Raw genomic sequence first — 25,914 nt, 5'->3', positions numbered from 1 at the left:
CATAAATATGACCTAAAACATCATCAGATTTTCACACAAGTCCTAAAAGTAGATAAAGAGAATCCAGTTAAACAAATGAGACAAAAATATTATACTTGGTCATTTATTTATTGAGGAAAATGATCCAATATTACATATCTGTGAGTGGCAAAAGTATGTGAACCTTTGCTTTCAGTATCTGGTGTGACCCCCTTGTGCAGCAATAACTGCAACTAAACGTTTGCGGTAACTGTTGATCAGTCCTGCACACCGGCTTGGAGGAATTTTAGCCCGTTCCTCCGTACAGAACAGCTTCAACTCTGGGATGTTGGTGGGTTTCCTCACATGAACTGCTCGCTTCAGGTCCTTCCACAACATTTCCATTGGATTAAGGTCAGGACTTTGACTTGGCCGTTCCAAAACATTCACTTTATTCTTCTTTAACCATTCTTTGGTAGAACGACTTGTGTGCTTAGGGTCATTGTCTTGCTGCATGACCCACCTTCTCTTGAGATTCAGTTCATGGACAGATGTCCTGACATTTTCCTTTAGAATTCGCTGGTATAATTCAGAATTCATTGTTCCATCAATGATGGCAAGCCGTCCTGGCCCAGATGCAGCAAAACAGGCCCAAACCATGATACTACCACCACCATGTTTCACAGATGGGATAAGGTTCTTATGCTGGAATGCAGTGTTTTCCTTTCTCCAAACATAACGCTTCTCATTTAGACTAAAAAGTTCTATTTTGGTCTCATCCGTCCACAAAATATTTTTCCAATGGCCTTCTGGCTTGTCCATGTGATCTTGAGCAAACTGCAGACGAGCAGCAATGTTCTTTTTGGAGAGCAGTGGCTTTCTCCTTGCAACCCTGCCATGCACACCATTGTTGCTCAGTGTTCTCCTGATGGTGGACTCATGAACATGAACATTAGCCAATGTGAGAGAGGCCTTCAGTTGCTTAGAAGTTACCCTGGGGTCCTTTGTGACCTCGCCGACTATTACACGCCTTGCTCTTGGAGTGATCTTTGTTGGTCGACCACTCCTGGGGAGGGTAACAATGGTCTTGAATTTCCTCCATTTGTACACAATCTGTCTGACTGTGGATTGGTGGAGTCCGAATTCTTCAGAGATGGTTTTGTAACCTTTTCCAGCCTGATGAGCATCAACAACGCTTTTTCTGAGGTCCTCAGAAATCTCCTTTGTTCGTGCCATGATACACTTCCACAAACGTGTTGTGAAGATCAGACTTTGATAGATCCCTGTTCTTTAAATAAAACAGGGTGCCCACTCACACCTGATTGCCATCCCATTGATTGAAAACACCTGACTGTAATTTCACCTTCAAATTAACTGCTAATCCTAGAGGTTCACATACTTTTGCCACTCACAGATATGTAATATTGGATCCTTTTCCTCAATAAATAAATGACCAAGTATAATATTTTGGTCTCATTTGTTTAACTGGGTTCTCTTTATCTACTTTTAGGACTTGTGTGAAAATCTGATGATGTTTTAGGTCATATTTATGCAGAAATATAGAAAATTTGAAAGGGTTCACAAACTTTCATGCACCATTGTATCTAAAGACAGTTTATTTCTCTATTAATCTAAAAAAAAAAAAAAAAAAAATGCTGACCCCAACCCTGCTGGAATCAGACACCCGGATGCCGTATCCATTGCTTGGCAACAACACAAACGACAGGGTCATTGAAAGCAAGAAAAATAAAATCAGTCAATAAATACATAGATGATAAATAACTCTGCCCACCACTGTAATGAAAAACACTTTGATGAAGTCATGATATCTATCTATATATATTCATCAAAGCAACACAGAATCCATTCGGTTATTAAAATAAAACAGCTACTTCCAAAGCATGAGATATGGTTAGTAATTGCAACAGATGCCGCGGCATACAAATAGCTTTTGGATTAAAATGTGCTGCAGTGACAATGAAGCATATGAACAGTGAAAAACCAAAAGTAGGCTTTTTTTTTTTCCAGGTTAATATTTTCAGCGTGTCTTGTGTACATAAACCTGTGTCACCACAAACTCAATCATCTATATAATAATATACTCAGAGGGTTCTGTAATGGTTGATAGTGATGCTGTTTCAGAGCACACACTGGCAAAGTATTAAATGTACCCAGTTCTGCGTGCACCCCAACTGTAATCAATCAGCCAACATGTTTGGTGTGTGGTGCTCGCGTCTTTAGTTTTGTACTGGAGAATGTATGATGTTCATGTCCCTAAAACATCTGTATCCAGGTTTGTGATAGCCACAGCGACCTGTTGAGATGGTTCAGGAAAGAGCGTGACTCTATACGTGTGAGCAAAGTGTCACTGTGTAGCTGAAATGTTGTAATTCAAAGTGGCAGCCATATTGGACAACCAGGGTCACATTTTGAAGCATCATTTTTTTTTTCCTCTCCATGCTTCCACGGAAGGTGGTCGCATTTTCTGCTCTCCCTCTCCCTCCTTTTTTTCCCTGCTTGTGCTTCTGTGTTTTGTCTCGTCTGCTGTACTTTTTGAAGAGACTCTCCCTGCATTACTTTCTAAACTTAAAAAAGCATGGAATTGATAAACTGGTCTCCTAACGAAATTGACACAGTTTTCTCGATGAGAAGTTTGAGTTCGGGGGAACCCGTTTGTCCTGCCGGAATGTTTGCGGCTGGTTACACGATGGGCACGTGGGAGAGGTGGCGGGTCGTGTGCCTGGCGATTCTTTCTGTGGAGGACATTGAAGATATCTACCTATTCGGAACCATGATTACAGGACTTTTGCTGATTGGATTAGGCATTGCCCTGGTATATCGAGGAAATCAGACAATGGTGACAGCTGTTCAAAGCCCCACAAAGCTGCCCGATATGATTGGAGTGGTGGGCAAAGCTGTTGGCACTCAGACTGTGGACATTCAGAACTTTAATCACAAAATGGTTGTTATCTCGGAGCAGCTTTCAGCTTTGCAAGGAATATGTTTTTTGGAGATCAATTTGAATAGAATGGACAGATATGGACGAGCGGTGTGGACGTGCAAAGACTGCGTCTGGAAAGACCAAACAATTCATATCTTATCGACATTCGGCTCCCTGAGACAGCACCGGCCTCGGTTCAGGCTGTTGCTGAGGCAACATTTCCCCCTGAAGGTCACTGCCGGGAGACACACTCATTCCTCGCATTCCTTCTCTAACTCTCCGCGGTCGCCATTTTTACCCCCAGCGTGACAAGCGGGTGCGTGACCAGTGCCTTCATGGGTGCAGGAGTGGACGGCTGCTTGCTTGCGCTGGATTACCTCCTCCCCTCCCCCCCTTACCCCTGATTCCCCCCCCCCCCCCCCCAAGTCCCATGTTTAAAGTGTACTTGTGTTGTTGTGTGCTTATGCAAAGGTTTTTTAAATGTTCCCACACTGTACTCCTGACAGGAGCATAGTGGGGGGGGGGGGGGGGTGTTCTTTTTTTTCCTTATCTCTCCTCACATTGTGTTTCCTTTTTATCTTTATCCCTGTCTTCCTGTCCTGTCCACCCTATGTCAATTGTATGTTGTATATGTACGGACAGGTTGACGGCTAATTTCGCTGGTACATGTGACTAGTGACAATAAAGGGCATCATCATCATAATTTAAGCTGGTGTCCATTCTGGGCACTTTATCGTGCACATTGGTTTTATAGGATCTTTCCAAACTGAAATGATGAAAAACATTCAATCCCGAGAACCTTTATTATTCAACCAGTTTCACAATTCTTTGTTCGCAGTAGACGTCACTTCCGGTAGTGATCCGCCTCATTACGTGTTCAGATTTCCAGCTGACGGGCAGGCATCGTATTTGTTTGGTCACTTTGCAGTAGTTTCTTGTGTTTCGCCTCTAAATATGCCGGATTGTTGCTCTGTATTTGGATGCTCAAACCGATCGAATCGAGAAAAAGACAAAAAGGTATTATACGATGCCAAAAGAAGTCGTGCACGAGGGTGAAAGAACGAAAAAGATCTCAAAACGACGCTGTGAAAAATGGCTCGCAAACCTTTCACTGTGTTCGAAAGGAATCGAGAGTCCACACGCTCATGTTTGCAGCCATCGTTTTGTTAAAAGGTACGCGCGTCAACTTTACGTTTTGAAAATCAAAACTTCTAATGTTAAATGAGTTTTCTTAGTTTTCTTTTTATTAGCTTAGCCAGCCAAACAATTGCAGTGACCCGTCATCACTTCACCATCATCTTTAAGAATCACCCAAGTCTTCGAAGGACTGACTGTCGATTGCAGTGAATGGCTGACCTTATTTGAAAGAAAGCTGTCAATTCATAAGTCTGAGCTATGTTTGAAAGGTCATGAAATAAAATATAAGTTATCACTGCCTACAAAACTGCCTACAGCAGCTCTGACTCGAATCGCATACTACACTCCGGCTTATGTTACTTACCCTCGCAAAAATAAGACAAATAAGGGGTGTTCACACAGCAACTTTTACTCGGGTGTAGCACCGGGGCTGCCCCGGTAGAGCGTTCACACGGTGCAAAGTTATACCGGTGTAGCCCCTGAAAGCTGCTTAAACCGGTGCAAATCTAACCCTGCTCGGGAGGTGGTTTAAGAAATTTACTCCAGAGTAAATGCTAGTTTGCGGGGCAGCACCGATATAAAATGGGACGTCTGAACGCTACAGGGGTAGACTCGCTACGCGTGAGGAGAGTTGATTACATACGGGCATTGCATAATTTGCATCCTGGTATTTTGCACTTCCAAAATAGCGAATATCAACAACAACAGAACTGCGTGTCTTCATCCACGTTGTTTTCCCGGCGCTTGGTGATGCCATGACAACCGGGAAAAGGAAGTACATTTTCACGCATGCGCATATTTCATTTCCGCATTATTACTATCATATAGCACGGTCGCAAAAACTGCCGCGTGAACGCAAGTGGGGCTGCACCGGTGCGAACACGCTTCTCTCTAGTAAGCAGGTTTGTGACGTGTGAACGCTCCACAAAATTTAAAGATATATCGCAACAAAATACATCGGTGCAGCATCGATGCAAATATGTGCCGTGTGAACACCCCTTTAGAAGTCTTATTCCAACATCATGAACCCAGCCACAAATAAAAATGTTTTCAGCTTGAAGACTTTTGAAAGCTTTCATTTGATTTTTAGTGTAAAATGGTGTTTGGACGACCAGATAATTGGAAATGTCTGAAAACTGTATGTTTGGAAAGTTGTTGAAAATCGCTTGAAAAGTTCGTCTTTTTTAAGCTGTAGGGGTCCGTTCAATCGCGTAAATATCTTTTTTCTTGATATCTCGATTTTGCTTTTGGTTCGAGTCCGTTAACATATTCAGATGTAGAATGTTTTCCACAAGATGACGAAAGACGCGTACTTGGCTTGGACGCCATCTTTGATTGTTGCCCATCACTTGGAAACCGGACGTGAACCAGGATGCAAAAAGTCACGTGATTACAAAGAAAGAACAGTTTACCTACTTGGTCAAGTACAAAGGAGATACACAAAGAAGATTTTGATTTATATATCATTTAAGCAAGTTTACTGTTTTCCCTGCCAATCACATCGACATTAGCCAATAATGAGCAACTGTGAGCTTGTGTATGAGGAAGAGAGCAGATAGCGCTTTCCTCAAAGTCTGTTACGCCCAGTGATAGGAATAACGGCGTTACAAATAAACGGCGTTACTAACGGCGTTACTTTTTTTAGTAACGAGTAATCTAACTAATTACTTTTTACATCGTTATAACGCCGTTCCCGTTACTTACAATAAAATACTATGCGTTACTTTATTAAAGCTGTTCTCATCTGGCACGCTGCTCGCTCAGCCTTTCTTTACTCTGCTTTCGTGTGGGGCGGGGAGACACGAGACAATGGCACAGTAAGCCAATCAGAGTAGATTTGGACAACATACGTAGGTAGGCCACGCCTACTGCACTACTGCGCGCTCTTTCAATCAGAAGACACAGTGATGGCGAGCGGTCAGCCCAGCACTGCGCTTTCACATTGGAAATACAGCCATTACTTTTCATTACTTGAAATAAAAGGCAAGAGTGTTTACGTGCAATGCACATTATGTCGAGGAACAAAGCGTTTGTCCTCGTCAGTGGCCAGTAATTAGTAACATCATTTTAATAACTACAAAAATATATTATATTTGATAGATGTCATCTCACATTGTCCCACAAAAATATTAATATAGTGTAGATAACGTTACTAATTGGTTCTGTTAAGTGTCCATTTCAGTCATTAAACACATTTAACATTCACTTTTATTATGATTACACTAATTTAATTTGATTTTTTTTTGAGGGGTAACAAAATGTAACGGAATAATTACTTTCTCTGGTAATTAGTTACTTTTATGACAAAGTAACTCCGTTAGTAAACTCAGTTACTTTTTGGGAAAAGTAACTAGTAACTATAACTAATTACTTTTTGAAAGTAGCGTGCCCAACACTGGTTACGCCACCCTGCGAGACTGAATGAGCAGCAGTTTGAATTGATGTAGTCGGCTGCCTTCGCAGGACTTGGAGAAAGTGCACGATAGCCGTCACCCTCCCTGGCTGGTAGCTGTCATGTGATAGGGGAGCCCTAACTGGAGGATGGGAATTGGCTGACTAAATTAGGGAGAAAATCTCAAGAAACAGCAACAACAAATCTATCTGATCTGTTCCAGTGAGACTTTGTGAAATTCAATGCATTTTGTGGGAGGCTCAGAGTGCAATCAAAAACCAAAAAGCTCTACACCTGTTCTCTCAGCAAGGTAATATCTTCATAACATACAGTTCATGGCACTGGTATACTGATGACGCTCAACTCGGCCGTTCCTTTCCTCTCCACTCTGCATGGATCGCAGCGTATGTGGCAGAAACCGAGTGACCGTGAGCGGAAAGGAAAGGAAAGGAATGGCCGAGTTGAGTGTAGTCAGTGTACCAGTGGTATGCTGATGGCCAGCGTTAGAAATAAACGGCGTTACTAACGGCGTTATTTTTTTTAAGTAACGAGTAATCAAACTAATTACTTTTTACATCGTTATAACGCCGTTCCCGTTACTTACAATAAAATGCTATGCGTTACTTTATTAAAGCTGTTTTCATCTGGCACGCTGCTCGCTCAGCCTTTCTTTCCTCTGCTTTAGTGTGGGGCGGGGAGACACGAGACAACGGCACAGTAAGCCAATCAGAGTAGATTTGGACAACATACGTAGGTAGGCTACGTCTACTGCACTACTGCGCACTCTTTCAATCGGAAGACAGAGCGATGGCGAGCGGTCAGCCCAACACTGCGTTTTCACACTGGAAATACAGCCATTACTTTTCATTACTTGAAATAAAAGGCAAAAATGTCTACGTGCAATGCACATTATGTCGAGGAACCAAGCGTTTGTCCTCGTCAGTGGCCAGTAATTCAAACCTTATGATTAGTAACAATTTTAATAACTACAAAAATATATTAAATTTGATAGATTTCTGATCTCACATTGTCCCACAAAAATATTAATATTGTGTCGATAACATTACTAATTGGTTCTAAGTGTCCATTTCAGTCATTAAACTACGGAAGCCGCGAGAGGCCCTTCATATAATCTTTTTTTATTCACCTTGTTACCCCGAGATAACGGCATAATTAATTCAGGATGTCGAGAAAACAACACCGCTAATTCGAGATCTCGAGAAAACAAAACAATTATTTCATGATCTCAAGAAAACAGCTGAGATGTCTCGCAGAGCTGCGCCCCCTGTGGGTCAGACAACGAAGACTCGGGGCCTCTGCATGCTCTTGCGACAAGGCTTTCGCAGATAGCTTTTCGCAGACAGTTGTAATTTATCGTTGAGCGGGGAGTAATAGGCGTGCGCGATGTTATTCACCGCCACAACGCAAGGGGGCGCGAAGTCGCGAAATCGCTCGGAGTAGTTGGTGGGTGTGGTTAGTGGAGTGTTTATCCTCCGGTTACTTATAATGACTAGAACTGGAGTCGTATAGATGTCCGTACTTCCTCACTTCCTCGATCAACCGCTCTTCGTGCTGCTCCATCTTCGCTCGTGTTTTTAAAAATGGCGGTCGTGAAAACAAACCAAACCGGGAAAGTAGGGAAGCGGAAGTGCGTGTACAGCGGATGTAGAGTGGACCAATCGGAGCCCTCTTGTCTGCGACGCTGTCTGCGAGGCTTCTGCGGTGGTCACAATTTTTGGGAGGCGCGCGCAGAGCGTCTGCGAAGGTGGGGGGGGCTATGCAGACGCCATCTGCGAGGACTGCGTTGTCAGCATAAATTGGCCTTTAGAAATTGGCGGACATGTAACAGAGCAGAAATGGCTTTTTACGATGCCTTGAGAGAAAGGGGGGTAGCCGCAAAGTCAGCATATCACAAGTCTCTTGGCGTACCTGAATGAACCATTTCTCAGCTGTTTACTTGAGATCATGAAATAATTGTTTTGTTTTCTCGAGATCTCGAAATAACGGTTTTGTTTTCTCGAGATCTCGAATTAGTTGTGTTGTTTTCTCGAGATCCTGAATTATGTCGTTATCTCGGGATAACAAGGTGAATAAAAAAAAGGATTATATGAAGGGCCTCTCGCGGCTTCCGTATTAAACACATTTAACATTCACTTTTATTATGATTACATGAATTGAATTTAATTTCTTTTTTTTTGGGGGGGGGGGGGGGGGGGGAACACAAAATGTAACGGAATAATTACTTTCCCTGGTAATTAGTTACTTTTATGACAAAGTAACTCAGTTGCTAACTCAGTTGCTAACTCAGTTGCTAACTCAGTTGCTAACTCAGTTGCTAACTCAGTTGCTTTTTGGGAAAAGTAACTAATAACTATAATTACTTTTTGAAAGTAACGTGCCCAACACTGCTGATGGCACTCAACTCAGCCGTTCTTTTCCTTTCCACTCACGCTCACTCCATTTCTGCACGGATCGCAGCGTACGTCGCAGACCGCTCGTCATGGATGGGAGCTGAAGCTAAATCCCAGCAAGACTGTAGAAATACTATATATATATCTGGAGATGCATCCCCACTACAGTGCCCATCCACACAACCTTCTGGACAACCATCCTTCTCTCCTTTATCTCATTCGGATCATCTGGGCATTTCTATCTACAGAGGCCACTTGGTGCTTGTTCAAGAAATGACCATCTCAAGATCGGTCTACCGCAGCTCACTCTTGGCTCACTGAACCAGAATGCAGCTGCTCAGCTTGTTGTTCCATCCACTGCCTTCCTGTACCTGCCTGCGCCAGATCTAAATTCTCGGCTCCAAACTTCAAGAGACCAGCTCCTACCTACCTTTGGGCCACAAACAAGGCTCAACTTGACCCACCATCCCTCAAGGTACGAGCAAGACACGTCTCGGATTCTTCTCTCTTCTGGCACCAGGTGGTGAACTGAACGTCCCCTGGCTGTCTGAACAGCTGAGATCCTGTCTATCTTCAAGCAAAGAGTGAGGACCAAACTGTTCACAAAGAATGTAATAAAAGAACTGCACTGAAAAAGCCTTGTGCATTGTTCTTCATTGAGCTCTCGACTCTCAAACAGGGTTTTAACTTCAGTGTGTTCAGACTCTGGTTTATTTAACGAGCATGTTTGTGATGAAGACCATAAAGCACTTCTACGAGCTTCTATCTGGATAAGCACGTCTGCTAAATGCTGTACATGTAAATACAAATGTAAATGTACGTTCTGTTCTGCGGCTTGGTGCTAGCCTCTCCTCTTCTGTCCTTCACTAATTATCAATCCCTCATGTGTTCAGCTCCGGAAACGTTGTAGTAGCAACTAATGAGTGAAAATGTTTGCTGATTCCAGGTGGGGAATTGCCCAGCTATCGGTTATAAATGACACCGCTTCACCTTTTAAACTGAAAGTTTCCATTTTATCAGCTCAGAACACACATTACATTGCGTAATGGCATTTCGCAGGCACTCTTATCCAGACAATATACCCAAGAGCAGTCTGGGGGTTCGGTGCCGTGCTCAAAGGCACTTCAGCTGGCCCAGGGAATCAAACCAGTGACCTTTTGGTTCCAAAGCTGCCTCTCTAACCATTAGGCCATGGCTTCCCCATAGGTATCATGTGCGGTACACATATATCCACCGTCTCCCCTGAAGAACCACTTTTGAGGACATTAACTGCTCGAAGAATTAATTATAGGCTGAATTTTTTTTTAAAGCCATTGTTTCATTGTTGAGACAGGTATCGCTATGACATTTGATCTGCGTTTGATTTTTTTTTCTGCAGTTTTACACCGAAACATTTATTTTCAAACTTCGAGTCGAGCGATTAAACAGAAATGTTTGATTTCCGTTTGGAATCCACAAGTGGATGAAGTCGGTGCCATGTGGCAAACAGGCTTTTAATTGTTTACTCATTACCCCAGTGAGGCAGCTTACAGATGGAGTTTTAAGGTCGTATAGTTTATTTCTTTGCTAAACACTCCAGAGATAATGCTCACTAAACACATTCAATTCTGCAAACCATCTCCTGATTTTACCAAATGACAGAAATCCCTCTGTCAACAAGGGAGGAGCTTACACATTTGATCAGTCGAACGCAAACCTGTTCATGTTACATCACTATGAGCCTGGCTTGACATTTCTTCAGCTCTAACTAGCATTATTCTATCCACAGTCACTGGATATGAGCAATCGCATGCTCTGATCGGCTACTCTACTACTACTACTAGGCTATCGGCTCATATACCATCAGTAGAGAAAAACAAAATGGCGGCACATGTTGCTAAATCATCTCATCTCATCTCATTATCTGTAGCCGCTTTATCTTGTTCTACAGGGTCGCAGGCAAGCTGGATCCTATCCCAGCTGACTACGGGCGAAAGGCGGGGTACACCCTGGACAAGTCGCCAGGTCATCACAGGGCTGACACATAGACACAGACAACCATTCACACCCACATTCACACCTACGCTCAATTTAGAGTCACCAGTTAACCTAACCTGCATGTCTTTGGACTGTGGGGGAAACCGGAGCACCCGGAGGAAACCCACGCGGACACGGGGAGAACATGCAAACTCCGCACAGAAAGGCCCTCGCCGGCCACGGGGCTCGAACCCGGACCTTCTTGCTGTGAGGCGACAGCGCTAACCACTACACCACCGTGCCGCCATTCCTAAATCAACCAAGGATAAAATAAAAACTCTACTCGAAAACAAAACTCAAAAAAAAAAAGCAACAAAATACGGAATAAAAAGTATTTGATGGTAAGAACTTTTTTTTTTAAAGAATTATCATTATCGCGTTTTCCACAAATTGTTACTGTCGTTTCGCTGGTTTGTTGACATTCTAAGCGGAAATGATTTTGTCGGACGTTTTGTATAAAGTTTTTATTTATCAAATACCCTGTCCACACTAGGGATTTTGTACCGATACGAAACTACTTTCGTACCGCAACACCTGTCCACACTAGCAACTATACCGGTACTGTAGCGGTATAACTGTATCGGTACGAAACCCACAAATGTATGGGTTTCGTACCGGTACAGTATCGGTACTGTAGCGCTTCGCGTAGTGTGGATAGATGAAGCGGTTCTGTATCGATACAAATATAACGCGCATGCGCAAAGTCACACACCTCAATCGATTTCTTCGCTGAATAAAATAGTGAAGAACGGAGATTCGTTTTCTTTGTTTCTTTCTCAACTGCCTCGCGCGTTTTATACGATTCGACTGAATAAATGACCACCAGAAATACAGACTGTACACTGCGCACACATGTTGTTTCATCCACCATATATTCTCGGAAGGAAGTTACTCGGTAACCACGGAAACATTTCGCGCACGCGCATTTCAACTACCGTGAAAGAAAACCGCAAACATTTCTCGCTAGTGTGGACAGATGCACTAAACTGTACAGGTATACTTTGTATCGATACAGTTATACCACTTTCGTACCGGTATAAGTGTGAACACAGCAAAATTTCCTCCGTTTCTCAAAATCAAGTGAATGTGGATAGAATAAAACAGTTATTCCACTCGATCTTGTCGTACATGGCTTATGACTCGATTTTGTGGAATAACTCTTAAATACGCGCTAGTCATAGTTAAGCTAGCCAGCTAAAAAACATCTCTGTGCTAACATTAGCCAGCTAACCAGTGAGCCTCGTTAGCATTAATGTTATATCTTCACCGTTAGCTGACATTAAGCAGATATTAACAAGCACGCTAACAAGTGTTTTATTGTTTGATTAAAACCTTTAACTACATTCAGTACAAAGCAGCAAAACGTTACTCAATTTATTGGGATCAAATCATATTTGTGATTGGCTAATCAAATTCCGAATTGGCTAATCAAATTAAAAATGCATCCTTTTAATTTAAAGCAGGGACTTTTTTTTTTTTAAAGCATCAGTTTGTGTTGCGCATTGCATACGAGTTTGTTTTGTGATTGTAAATCTTTAACCACAGAACCTGCGCGAAAATATACCTCGGAAAGCAATGTTCATGAGGAACAAACAGGTTTGACTGGCTATTATTCAATCAATCACTAAACATCCGACACGATAGGAGGACATGAAACATTTCCCGTTTGCATATTCAACAATTATTCCAGGAAATCGAGTTGTACATGAGCCGACAGCCGACGAGGCGCGTAGCACCGAGTCGGTAATAAGCCGTGTACGACGAGATTGAGTGGAATAACGGTTTTATTCTATCCACATTCACTGGATTTTGAGAAACGGAGCATTTTTCTTTTTTGCAAATTCGATCGATAAAAACTTTATACAAAACGTCCAGCAAATAATTTCTGCTTAGGACGTAAACAAACCGGCGAAATGACAGGAGCAATTTGTGAAAAATGTGATAATTATGCTTGAAAAATAAAAAGAGATGTTCTTACCATCAAATACTTTCATTCCATATTTTTTTTTTTTTGTATTTTTTGGGGATTTGTTTTCAAGTTGAGTTTTTATTTCGTCCTCGGTTGGTTCAGTAAAGCTAGCCGCACACTACGCCGATTTTCAGCGTACCGAGCCGACTGAAGTCGCGAGTCAGGCGTAAAGACTAGTTTTCGATGGTACCGACTCATCTCACAGCCGATTCGAAAAACTAATCGGGAGCCAGACTGATCGGCGAGAGTCGCTAGCAATAGCCAATCATATCTTTCGCATATAACACGTGACATCATTAAACACAATTTCTAGCGCGAGAAATACGTGTTGGTAGCACCTAATGCAGGTATATACTGTAATTCCATAGACTGAAGCTTTATCCATAGACACAGTGGGCTGGAAAGCCACTCTGCTCAAGTTGTGTGGCTGAATTCCAAATCGCTTTAACTCCCCTATATAAGTGCACTATTTAAGGTTGGGAATAATAGCTCATGCAGCCTAGATAGTGCGCTACATATTTCGTGTTGTGTCATTTGTAATTCAGCCTGTAGCATCTTCAAGTGTTGGATTTAACAGTAACTATATCCAATAGCCAATCACAAAGCTATTAAGTTGTCACGTGATATTTAGCGGAATGTTTGTTATGATGCTTAGTTCGCATAATCTCGTTTGGTGTCGCTTCAATCGCGACTGCACTCGTCAACAGTCGTGAGTTAGTCGGGGATATGTGCATGCCCTGTCGGGAGTCCGCTCTGAAATGGGTCGGTTCGGTACTGTGTGGATCGGCGTAGTGTGCGGCTAGCTTAACACGCGCCGCCATTTTGTTTTTCTCTACTTTGTTTTCTATAGGAGCTGATAGCCTCGGAGTCGAGTAGCCAATCGGAGCGTGTGATCGCTCATATCCCGTCAATGTGGATGGAATAATAATGCATATTCATGGCGAATCCATTCTTTATGAGAATATAGATGGAGCAAATGTTCTTAAACCACTACCTATAGGTTTTCTTGGGTATTAGAGTGCATTCTGAACAATTTATTATTCTGTACAGATTATTTTAATTGTATAAAAGTTCTTTAAGCTCCACCTTTGTTGAAATACTGACACCTTTTAATTTGGCTCAATCAAGGGGATGTGGAACAGGAAGTGAGTGCATGAGGTACTTACTACTGCATGAAGAGAGGAAGACGGAGAGTAAGAGTGAAGTAGGTGTGTGTGTGTGTGTGTGTGTGTGTGTGTGTGTGTGTGTGTGTGTGTGTGGGCGGGTGTTTTGGCGCAGTCCTCACAATTCTCTTGGACTCTGTGAAATTACGCTTGCTGTGGCGTCTCTGTTTCCTCTAATTCACATCATTTACCCATCTCAAGTGCACACACACACACACACACACACACACACACACTGCAGTACGTAGGTTTCCATCTTATATCTTCCTCTTTCTCCATTTTTCCTCTTCTGATCTTTACCTGCGTATGAACGACAGCAATTCCCTAATCAAGCCCCACAGCCCACTGAATCCACATCAATTAAAAAAAAAAAGAGGAGAGGAGAAGAGATTAGTGTAGGGTAGAAGAGAGAAGAAAAGAAGAGAGGAAGGGAAGGGAGGGGAGAGGAGGATAGAATAGATATGGGGAGATGAGAGGAGTGAAGAAAACGGGGAGGAGAGAAACTGTTCGGAAATGTGTTTTGGTTAATAATTGTAGCATCGTTGTCTCGCATTGATGCTCTCTCTCTCTCTCTCTCACACACTCTTTCCATTCTGTGTTACTTCCTCATTAGCACTGCACTGACCAGCAACAAGAGCAAAGAGTCCCTGCCTTGTGATCCCTCTCTCACTCACACTCTCTCCCTCTCTCCCTCATTTTCCATGCTTTTTTTCCTCATGATAGTGCTCATGCGATAGTGATCTCTCTCTCTCTCTCTCTCTCTCTCTCTCTCTCCCCTACGATGGAAACATCAAATATAAAGAAAGAAGAATAAAAGAATGGCATGATACCAACGCAGTAAACCCACACTGGTGTGTGCTTCCGTGACGATGTGACTGGACTACTGATGCACTAGCAGCAGAGCAGGGTGTGAAAAACAGTCGAGTGTAGACACGCGGACTCACAATTCACAGAAACATTCTTAAACAGGAAATAATTAAACCGTGTTACGCCACGCTAGTGCCACCTGAAGCCCACCGATGATCACCCCTCTATCTGTTTACATCTAAAATGAACTGAGAGATGAACCGAATGTTCATTAAAAACAAAACATTCAACGTTTTATTTTTTTCCCCCCACATTCTTCCTAATTAGTGTGAATTCCAGCTGTTACCTGGTGACGAACACAGTGAGCTCTGCTTTAAAATCCCACCCGCAGGTTTTTCCTTTCTCCCCGTACCGCTTATAGAGCTGAATAAAACTTTTTTGCAGCCTACCGTGATTTTACACGACTGCTGTTTGCTGTAAAAACATGATACGCATGAGGTATTTCAGTGCATTTTTAATAAAAACACTTTGTGATGTGTGAACGTGGATTAGAAACAGAACACAAGAGGTCTTTTGTCTCGACCCCTCATCCTGGGTGAGAAATGCGTCTTTGAGAAAGGGACATCATAGGACTAGATGAGAACATCGGAGAGAGAAGACCTAGCGACAGTGAGCATCTTGGTTGTGACTTACCCCCTCAGCCTTCTCCTCCGTGTTGGCCAACATCTCCTGCAGAGCACGCACGGATAGTGACTGCTCCAGCACGAACGTGCATATCGACAGATCTGGAGGAACATTCTGGAATCAGAGAGACACTTCTGATTAACTTGGTTGCTTCAGTTAGCGGCAGTTCTTCACGGAGTTCAAACGATCGTGAGATGGTGGACCGGGGATCGCTTTAAACGCTCCCTCAGTTAGTCCTCGCATCAACTTCATTTTAAGTAAATACACTGCAACCACGCTTTAACGAACTGCTTTGCGTCTTACGGTAAATAAATAAATAAATAAATAAATTCCACGGTCAAGTTAACAATCCGCGTTAACGCCATAAAACAAAAGGCTTAACTAGTCTCACTTAGGTGTCAATCACTAACAAGGATCAAGAACGGCGATTAAAGGATCTACTGTATAAAAGGACAAAATGACTGTTGACATCATCGGTGATTAACACCACATGGATGAACTGAATGGTGAGGATTGAGAAAACCGAGCGAGTCAGTGTTTAGACGTTAACAACGGAACACCGGTAAACTCCGTCACTTCCATAACAGATGAAGAAATCATCACCTCTATTCCTGATCTGTTCCTCAGTCAACGAACTGCGATAGTGACTCAGACATTTAAGCCTTTGAAGAAAAAGCAGTCCAGGATTACAAGTTCCTTCAGCAAGCAAGACTGATGGGACACTACTGGAGTATCGTGCTGTAACAGCTTATATACTGGGGCAACGAGGAACTGGGAGACAGGCACGACAGGGCCAAAGCGCGTTTTAGTATTTCCAGGGATGAGAATGGGACATTTAAAAAAACTCTGAAATGTCTGCCAACTTTCCCACATATTTTTTTATTTATATATATATATATATATATATATATATATATATATATATATATTAGTGCTGTCAAGCGATTAAAATATTTAATCGCGATTAAATGTCGCGACTGTCATAGTTAACTCGTGATTAATCGCAATTTAATCGCACATTTTTGTCACATGAAAAACCATTGTAATTCTCTTATCAGCATAAAAAAGTGAATGGGCTTGCTCACCGTTGGAACTACGGGGGTACTCGGGGGATCCGAGATCCCCTGAAACAGACATGAGATCCCTTGAAAACATGATTTGGGAAATGTTGGGGGGTCTCTAAAATATTGGCAAAATGATGTTTATTGACACAGCAATCGTGTGTAACGGGAAGCATTTGCATATTCGAAGTGAGCGCGCGATGGAGAGCCGCGCTCTGAGACAAGCGCAAGCACCCCCCCAAGGGAAAAAAAGGGACCCCCCGAAAATATCGGCATAGTTCGAACACTGGTTGTACCAATGTTTTTTTTTTTTTTTATTGCAGAGCATAACACATCTTGTCACAGCCACTGCAAAGTGGGGCTGGAGCCGTCGATGGGAAAACGAAACCTAAGCTGAGCACCGTGACTCTTCGGGGGAGGGCAGAGGACTCTGGCTGTGCGGGGTGTGGCATTACAGTCTAGCTGCGATCGTTTTTCTAAGCAAAGTCTCTGTTCCAAGTTCCTGGCAGTTACAAAAGCTTATGAAAAACCTACATCATGTCACAGAGCGTTAATCTCGCGATAAAAAAATTATCGCCGTTAAAATTGAGTCAAGTTAACGCGTTAATAACGCGACATTTTTGACAGCACTAATATATATATATATATATATATATATATATATATATATATATATATATATGAATGTTTTCAAATTCAATGATGGTTTAAAACGTTTATAAACTTACTTTTATAACGTTTAATAATCCCTAGTACTTATTAATCACTAATTCACAAGTAGTAATGATTAATAATCAATAATAATTACTATTACTACTAATTATTATTAGTGGTTGTTAATATTCTTATTATATTAAAAACACTGTTGTAGATGATAAGTAATAAAACTAAAAAACTTTTTGTCCAAATTATTTATATTGTACTATATTTAGAATTACTGTATTTCTTTTTAACTGAGTTTTGAAATAAAGGTTGTTTATATATTTATATTAAACTTGGTACAACAAACAAATGTTAATTATGTTAAAAAAATGATGCTAATCACTATTATTATTTCCTATAAGCCCCATTTTCCACCTGACTCTTGTGCGCATGCGTGAACCCCCCCTGCGTTTCACTCCGGAGTGCTTGACCTCTAACACACACGCGCACCTCGTGTCCGTGAAAAGCCAGTTTCCCAGTGGGCGTGTCCCCAGCGCTGCGGTACCGGCTTTAAACATATTTGTGCGATCCAGCGCTTTTTATCGCAAACGATTCTTCTCCTTATTTTGGGGGCGCTTTCTAGTGCCCACGTAAGCTACCTGTGTATCTCTCTCTCTTCACAACCACCACACCGCACCACACCGCCTCCAGCAGCCTCCTAACGTTAGTTCTTGATCTACGGAATGCACAGAACCAATGCTGCCCCCAAAAGGTGCGCGGGTCACTTTTAAAATTACAGTAAAAAAAAAAAAAATACCCCAAACCGGATGGAGACATTTCACTCGTTCGGCCCAATATTAAATTTAATACCTCTCTTTCGAAAATTCCACTCATTCCAAACAATTTAAGACGTTTTTAGGCCTTGAAAACCGAAAGTTGTATTTAAGACTTTTTAAGGACCCGCGGGAACCCTGGCCTCGCATCACGCCGACCCCTACCCCCCCTGAAATTTTCTCAACGGATTTACACGTTTCACAAAAATTACATTTTCAGCTGGAAAAAATCGGAATTCCGCGGATCCTCGGAAAATTCTCATCCCTGTATTTCTCTTTACTTTTCAGTGAATTTAGGTTTCACTCACACGCAGTCCTGTCGTCGAGTCACTAAACCTCGAGTCCAGTCTCAAGTCCCCAGTGTTCAAATCCGAGTCATTAAAAAAAATTTCAAGTCAAGTCCGAGAACAAGACTCCAACCGCACCATGTGACGGTGTCTGTTTCAGCGCCATTAACATTAGTTTGTTCCTGAACATGCCGTATAAACAGGTGAATGTGCTTCTCTTTATCAGGAAGTGTGAAGTATTCTGTCAGAGATGGTTGGGAGACGGACGTAAGTGCAGAAGGTGTGTTTATTAACACAAGTGAAGACGGTAAACAATCCAGAATGGCAGGAAAAATCGTAAAACAGTGAAACAGGTCAAGCGAGGCACAAACAGGCTATCGTAGACTCGGCAGAATCAAAGACGAGAAACAGGAAATCAGGGATCAGGAAACCAAACAAGGAAATACGGCTCGGTAATGTGTCAGCAATGCGACTCAATACTTCGCAAAGTAAGTGTGTTTTCACAGTTTTTATACTGGCGCGCTGATTACGCCTTAATCCTGTGCTCGTTTACAGCGTGCACGCAAGAGTCCACTTGGCACACGCGTTGTCCGGAGCACGCCCGAGAGTCTATCTGATGCACATGCTAAGGCACGCACGTGTGACACTCTTACACGAAATTACTGCAAAATTTAATGTAGATATAAATATCTTATCCCAAATTATTATGGCATGTTACAAAAAAAAAAAAATCCAAGTCCTCGTCTCCAACTTACGAGTCCGAATGCAGTTAGTGCACGAGTCGGGAGTCATCAGCGCTCAAGTCCAAGTCTAGTCACGGGTCCTTAAAATTAGGGCACGAGTCGGACTCGAGTTCGAGTTCTGGACTCGAGTACTACAAGCCTGCTCACACGCTCACGCCACATCACGTTACCTGCTGGTTCGATCTGGCTTCTCACCATTCACAGCCGTCGCTCGACCACGCCCTCACTGCCACATGTACTTTTACTCACTGAAAGTTTACAATATTAGTGTTATTTTTATGACGTTGAAAAAAGCAACTCGTTTCCTTTACTTCATATACAAGCGAATTAAGCATACGGTAAATATATGCAAATTAAACATAGTTGGTCTTGTTTTACACAAGAGTGAGTGTTTGGTGTGAAAGTGGGTCCATTTCAATTTTACAAACTTTTCAGGATAACGAACTATTTGGACGTCCCCAAAGGACTCTCGTTACAGCGGGGTTGCAGTGTACTCGGCATGAGATGATGTGCTAAAACCAAAATATGAGACACTTCCTGGTACAGGGTTACTCACACCACACAATACGGACTGAAATAAAATATTACATTTGATCATTTTTGTTTTGCAATGACAATACATCGAACCACTGCAATATCAATCTATCTATTGCACTGTGAGAAAAGTAGATGAGGATTTACCATATAAAGGTGTTAATTTCCTCTATTATCAACACACTTTAATCTTCTTCAGTGTCATAAGTACAGTATTTCATGGTAACGTCATGAATATGGAATGATAGTTTTAGGTTATATTGTGCCTTAAACGATTAACACATTAGCATCATCACTATTTGCACTACTACCTGACATCCATCTTAAAGGTCAGAGGCAACGGTCGGAGGTGAAACGCAGAATATCGAATTTATTGTCTGGAAGAACGACCCAAAAAGCAAATTCAGTCTTCCTGGTGTCTAATTTGCACCCTAAAATTGAATAAAATGGTTAAAATATACTGTTTTGCCCAATTTCTGAAGGTTTGTTTACATCTCACTTATGCGCACTTTCACCGCAGGGGGGGAAAGCCAACCCACTCGCTCCGCCTCTTCTCCTTTTTTGGAAAAAAACAACCCACTCGCTCCGCCTCTTCTCCTTTTTCAAAAAAAGCCAACCCACTCGCTCCGCCTCTTCTCCTTTTTTGGAAAAAAACAACCCACTCGCTCCGCCTCTTCTCCTTTTTCAAAAAAAGCCAACCCACTCGCTCCACCTCTTCTCCTTTTTCAAAAAAAAAAAGCCAACCCACTTGCTCCGCCTCTTCTTTTTCGGAAAAAACAACCTTCTCACTCCGCCTCTTCTCCTTTTTTTGGAAAAAGCCAACCCACTCACTCTGCCTCTTCTCGTTTTTCAGAAAAAAAGAACCCTCTCGCTTCGCCTCTTCTTTTTCAGAAAAAGCCAACCCACTCGTTCCGCCTCTTCTCCTTTTTCGGAAAAAGCCAACCCACTCGCTCCGCCTCTTCTCCTTTTTCAAAAAAAGCCAACCGACTCGCTCCGCCTCTTCTCCTTTTTCAGAAAAAAAAAAAAACCCACTCGCCCCGCCTCTTCTCCTTTTACGGAAAAAGCCAACCCACTCGCTCCGCCTCTTCTCCTTTTTCAGAAAAAGCCAACCCACTCGCTCCGCCTCTTCTCCTTTTTCAAAAAAAAAAAAAACAACCGACTCGCTCCGCCTCTTCTTTTTCAAAAAAAGCCAGCCGACTCGCTCCGCCTCTTCTCCTTTTTCAGAAAAAAAAAAACAACCGACTCGCTCCGCCTCTTCTTTTTCAAAAAAAGCCAACCGACTCGCTCCGCCTCTTTTCCTTTTTCGGAAAAAAACCCACTCGTTCCGCCTCTTCTCCTTTTTCGGAAAAAGCCAACCGACTCGCTCCGCCTCTTCTTTTTCAGAAAAAAACAACCCACTTGCTCCGCCTCTTCTTTTTCAAAAAAAAAGCCAACCCACTCGCTCCGCCTCTTCTTTTTCGGAAACAAACAACCCACTTGCTCCGCCTCTTCTCCTTTTTCAGAAAAAGCCAACCCACTCGCTCCGCCTCTTCTTTTTCGGAAACAAACAACCCACTTGCTCCGCCTCTTCTCCTTTTTCAGAAAAAGCCAACCCACTCGCTCTGCCTCTTCTTTTTCAAAAAAAAAGCCAACCCACTCGCTCCACCTCTCCTTTTTCAGAAAAAGCCAACCCACTCGCTCTGCCTCTTCTTTTTCAAAAAAAAGCCAACCCACTTGCTCCGCCTCTTCTTTTTCAGAAAAAGCCAACCCACTTGCTCCGCCTCTTCTCCTTTTTCAGAAAAAGCCAACCCACTCGCTCCGCCTCTTCCACTTTTCTTATTTTCATTATTACTTATAATTAATACTTCTTGGGACCAGAAGAAAATTACAGAGGGTTTTTTAACATATAAAGTTTCAAAAGTGCATAAAATGAAGACGGTTGCCTATGAGCTTTAAACGTCAAACCGTGTCACACTTACCAATTTAATTGAACAGATCAGGAAAACAATCATGATTTTATTTATTTATTTATTTCCTCACCCCTCAGAAATCAGTTTCTGTTTACACCACTGCCAGCACTACACACGCCGTGCTTCTGAACAGTTTTTCAACACGAGTGCAACTTACGCCAAGTGCAGCACACAGGCGTTAATTTTAACCTTTGCGCAAATACGTACAGCAGTTTAAAAAAACCTGCCCTTCAAACGGCTATGGATCTGCTGTGAATCCTGGATAGTTCGAAAATGTTGAGCAGCTGTATATTACTCTTAATTTCAGTATGAGATTTCTCCAAGTGAACTCGAGCTGAATGAAACAAGGCCGCCGGGGACCCTGGAACACTTCCTTCTGATAAGCTTAACCTTTTAGATGATCAAGTAAGCACGCTTCGAGGCAGTTAGGTTCCAACTTCATTCTCTGTATGTCACAACCTTTGCTTCATGTGTAAGTAGAGATACCGTAGAGCTCAGAATGAATGTGAAATGAAAATATCGCAACGCACCACAGGACTAGCAAAGTCATCTCTCGGGTATTCTGTATCGTGATACTCGAGACAACAACGTTCTATCTGATTCTCTCTTGATACATGAGAATGTATAATTGTCTTAATTTTTGGAGTATTTTTTTTTTTAACTACATTTGCAGTATCTCCAGTCATGTCTCAAAATAAAGCGAATAACAGTCGGCATATCAGATGAAAATTCAAATTCAATGCAAATTGCTTGAAACTGCTCTCGTTGAATTCAGAATTGAATGCTAAACATACCGTACTTTTTACAGAGTTAAAATATGTTTATCCGTTCCTGAGATATTACAAATCAAAGATTGAGGAAACAGCTTAATTTTTAGAAAACGGACGTAATATTCTGTCTGAGGGTCACATGGTCCAGAATGGGCCTCGTTAACCAATGAGATCAAATGTTTTTTTCTTAATAACTTTTCTATTTTTCAAGATATTTACACGGAAATTGGCAGCACATAGATGGTTGTGTACTGAATACAAAGTTTTGAAAAATTAGTGAAAACAAATTATGCAAATTAGTATTTAATTAATTAACTAGGCTAATTAGGTAAAAACCATTACCGTAAATCAGTACACTAAATAAAAAGGTAATAAAAGATTATTTCTAATCCCCTCTTTGTGCTCTATAGGCTTTGTATTTCTCAAAAGTAGGGCCTACTAGTGTTTATATGAAAGAATATAAATGATTATTTCGATTAATATTCACAGCTTTCAAGGCGAACCTCGAAAAAACTGTCTGATCCACAGCCAATAAACAATTCACATTAACCGAACTGAAATTGACACTCGCGTTTCTGACTTCTGTGTTTTTTTTTAAAATCTCATTCCGACCACTAAGATCTCAATATTTTTCCTCAGAACAACTCCAGTTATATTCGCAAATAGTGATTTATTTACAGGAATCAGTTTGATTTGAAAAAATAAGTAGGTAAAGCTATGAAAACTCACTTCAAAGTCTCCCGTGAATCATAACATCAAAACTAGCAGACGGAAAATTTTGCTGAATCCTTCATCAGAAACAGTGAGAGCGAGAGAACGTCACTATAAAAGTTATCTGATTGATATTCACGAGTAATCCAGTCGGAAACCGATCAGGAGAGAGAGAGAGAGACTGACTGACCGCTTTCCTGTGACTCAAAAAGCACCGGCAGTTTCCTGACGTCGCGCGAGTAGAGTGTTTTTACTCTGGTATACCGACTTCAACCTGCCATTACTCCCAAAGCACTGAACAGGGTTACGGGTCGTTTTACAATCAGGGTACAAAGTTTGTGTCACAGGGGTCCAAAATTCAAATTGATTCAAACCGGTTCTTGTACCAGTTTTTAAGTGAAGGACAAGTTAAAGAACAGATTTCAGGTAATTTTTTGACATGTGTGTATGGTAGTTTTGTGTAATCTGCTATAAGATGGGAGAAACAAATGAAGTGATTCTCGGAGAGGACTTTTTTTTGACAATTCAGAATCCGAAACTTCCATAGTGCTTTTAAATATAAGCTTTGTGTTAGTTGTCTCTAATATTTATGTCCCAATATCTTGACCACATTTTAGGATGAAAATAATCATTTTAGAGATGTTATTTTTAGTGCTGTCAAGCGATTAAAATATTTAATCGCGATTAATGTCGCGACAGTCATAGTTAACTCGCAATTAATCGCAATTTAATCGCACATTTTTGTCACATAAAAAAACACTGTAATTTTCTTAATCAGCATAAAAAAGTGCATGGGCTTGCTTTGTACCAATGTTTTTTTTTATTGCAAAGCATAACACGTCTTGACACAGCCACTGCAAAGTGAAACCTAAGCCGAGCACCGGCGCGGGGCTAGCAAGAGAACCATGAGTGAAATGATCTACTGCTTGAGTTAGTCTACAACTCTAATCAGAGAGATAGGTTACACAGTGACGGTAGGCTTGACATGCTTGATTATAATATAAAGTACACTATTATATTAACTTTAAGTTGTTCGTTGATAAATATTGCATTGAATCTGATCTTTACTGTTTCAGCTCACTTAACACATTTTGTACTTTTACACTTTCTGCCTGTTGATGCGTCGCGCTGTCCAATCAGAGGCGGCCAAATTTGCATATTTCAGGAATGATTTCTGGGATAGCACGGAGTTTACAGTTCAGAGGGATCTGGCTTCTTTAGATGCTGTCTTCTTAAAACTGAATAAATATTTAAAAAAGAGCCAAATGAGCCAGTCTTTTGAACGGCTCTTTTCAAAGAACGGATCACAAAGATGCGGATCCCATCAAAGAGCCATAAATCCCATCTCTACTAGCGCGCCCTGCCCGCGCTGGTTCTTTGGGGGAGGAGGGCAGAGGACTCTGGCTGTGCGGGGCGTGGCATTACAGTGTAGCTGCTATCGGTTTTCTAAGCAAAGTCTCTGTTCCAAGTTCCTGGCAGTTTCAAAAGCTTATGAAAAACCTACATCATGTCACAGAGCGTTAATCTCGCGATAAAAAAATTATCGCCGTTAAAATTGAGTCAAGTTAACGTGTTAATAACGCGACATTTTTGACAGCACTAGTTATTTTATATTGAAAAATTAGCTGTCTCGGAGAGGACTTTTTTTGACACAATTACACACTAATTTGATCAAAATAGTCTGAAAACTTACTGGCATTCAACATTAAAACTTAACTATGTTTCCAATGATATGGAACCAAATATGTTTTATGGTATAAAGAATGATGTAAGTGCATCCCTTTTGGAGCTACCTGTGGTCAAAAAAGCACTTTTTTCTAAATGACACGAGTAATTTTGCTAAATATGACATATATTCCCATACATTCACCAAAAATAACGTTAATCACCAAATTTTTTTTTGCATGGTAAATAGAGCGATCACAGGGCTACAATAAACAACCAAGTTTATTTAGTCAACCCTTTTGATATTGAAGATAAGTGTTAAATGTGATTTTTAGCTTGCGTACCCTGATTGTAAAATAACCCTTAGGTTTCCCAAAAGCCTCTTAACGCTAAGAGCATCTTAACTAGGAGAGTGAGTGTTCATTGTACCGCTTGCTCTACCATTCAACGATGATCTTTGTGCTACGATGCTTTTGGGAAACTCGGCACAGATCTTAACGAGATAAATTTCTTTGGAAAGCAGAGATTATAAGCTTTTTAATGACAGCATTCACGATAGAAAATATTCAAGAGTTAAGCCATGGCGGATCTGGAAACTTAGATGAGCGTCTGCATGGACAATTTTCACAGCACGGCCAGCGAGCGTCTGATACGCCTAATAACTAATAATTGATCAAGAGATCAGCCTCACTGCTTGCTGAGATATAATCTGTGTGATTATGAACCCATTTATGCTAACTCTTGCTAAACCATCTCAGCTCATGCTTCATTGTCGAAGTGATCTGCTCTTCGCTGAGATCTGTTCACTTGCTTGTTTGTCACTTTTCAGCAAGAAACTGCACACGGATTCTGCTCTATGTAATATGTGCACGATTGTTTGGACCCGCTTGCATTATTTAGAGAATCTTCGCTCATATTACGAGAAGGAGATTTCATTTATGTTCCTGTCCCAGGCCGACCCCTTTCCGGTTGCTTTTATTGATTTGTGTACAGAGGATAAATGATGTGCCATGATGGATCGTAAGTGGAGGAGTCAAGAGAACTGAAATTCACATAATTCCTCTCTTATCCGTTGTCGTTCCCTTTTTCTTCCTAGTCTGGAATACGGCGGATCTGGACAGAGGTAGGAATAGATCCTGGAGAGCAGTCCCAAACCTGTACCCCTTCCTGATTTGGACGCTATATTGGACACATGTATAACAGACAACTATTCAAGTGTAGCTAAACGGTGTCCAGATGAA

General features: G+C 41.7%; 1 protein-coding gene across 1 annotated transcript in view; it reads right to left on the bottom strand.

The window, feature by feature from the left end:
• The window catches only part of ryr2a (ryanodine receptor 2a (cardiac)), a 589,347-nt gene that overhangs the window by 391,329 nt on the left and 172,104 nt on the right, over nucleotides 1–25,914 (bottom strand). Inside the window, exon 3 of the mRNA XM_060940301.1 lies at nucleotides 15,488–15,592. Coding sequence (XP_060796284.1) covers nucleotides 15,488–15,592 — 105 coding nt within the window. The remainder of the gene's footprint in view (nucleotides 1–15,487; nucleotides 15,593–25,914) is intronic.

Source organism: Neoarius graeffei, chromosome 14 (genome assembly GCF_027579695.1).
Source record: "Neoarius graeffei isolate fNeoGra1 chromosome 14, fNeoGra1.pri, whole genome shotgun sequence".
NCBI classification, from domain to species: Eukaryota; Metazoa; Chordata; class Actinopteri; order Siluriformes; family Ariidae; genus Neoarius; species Neoarius graeffei.
This window is presented reverse-complemented; position numbering and strand designations above follow the sequence as displayed.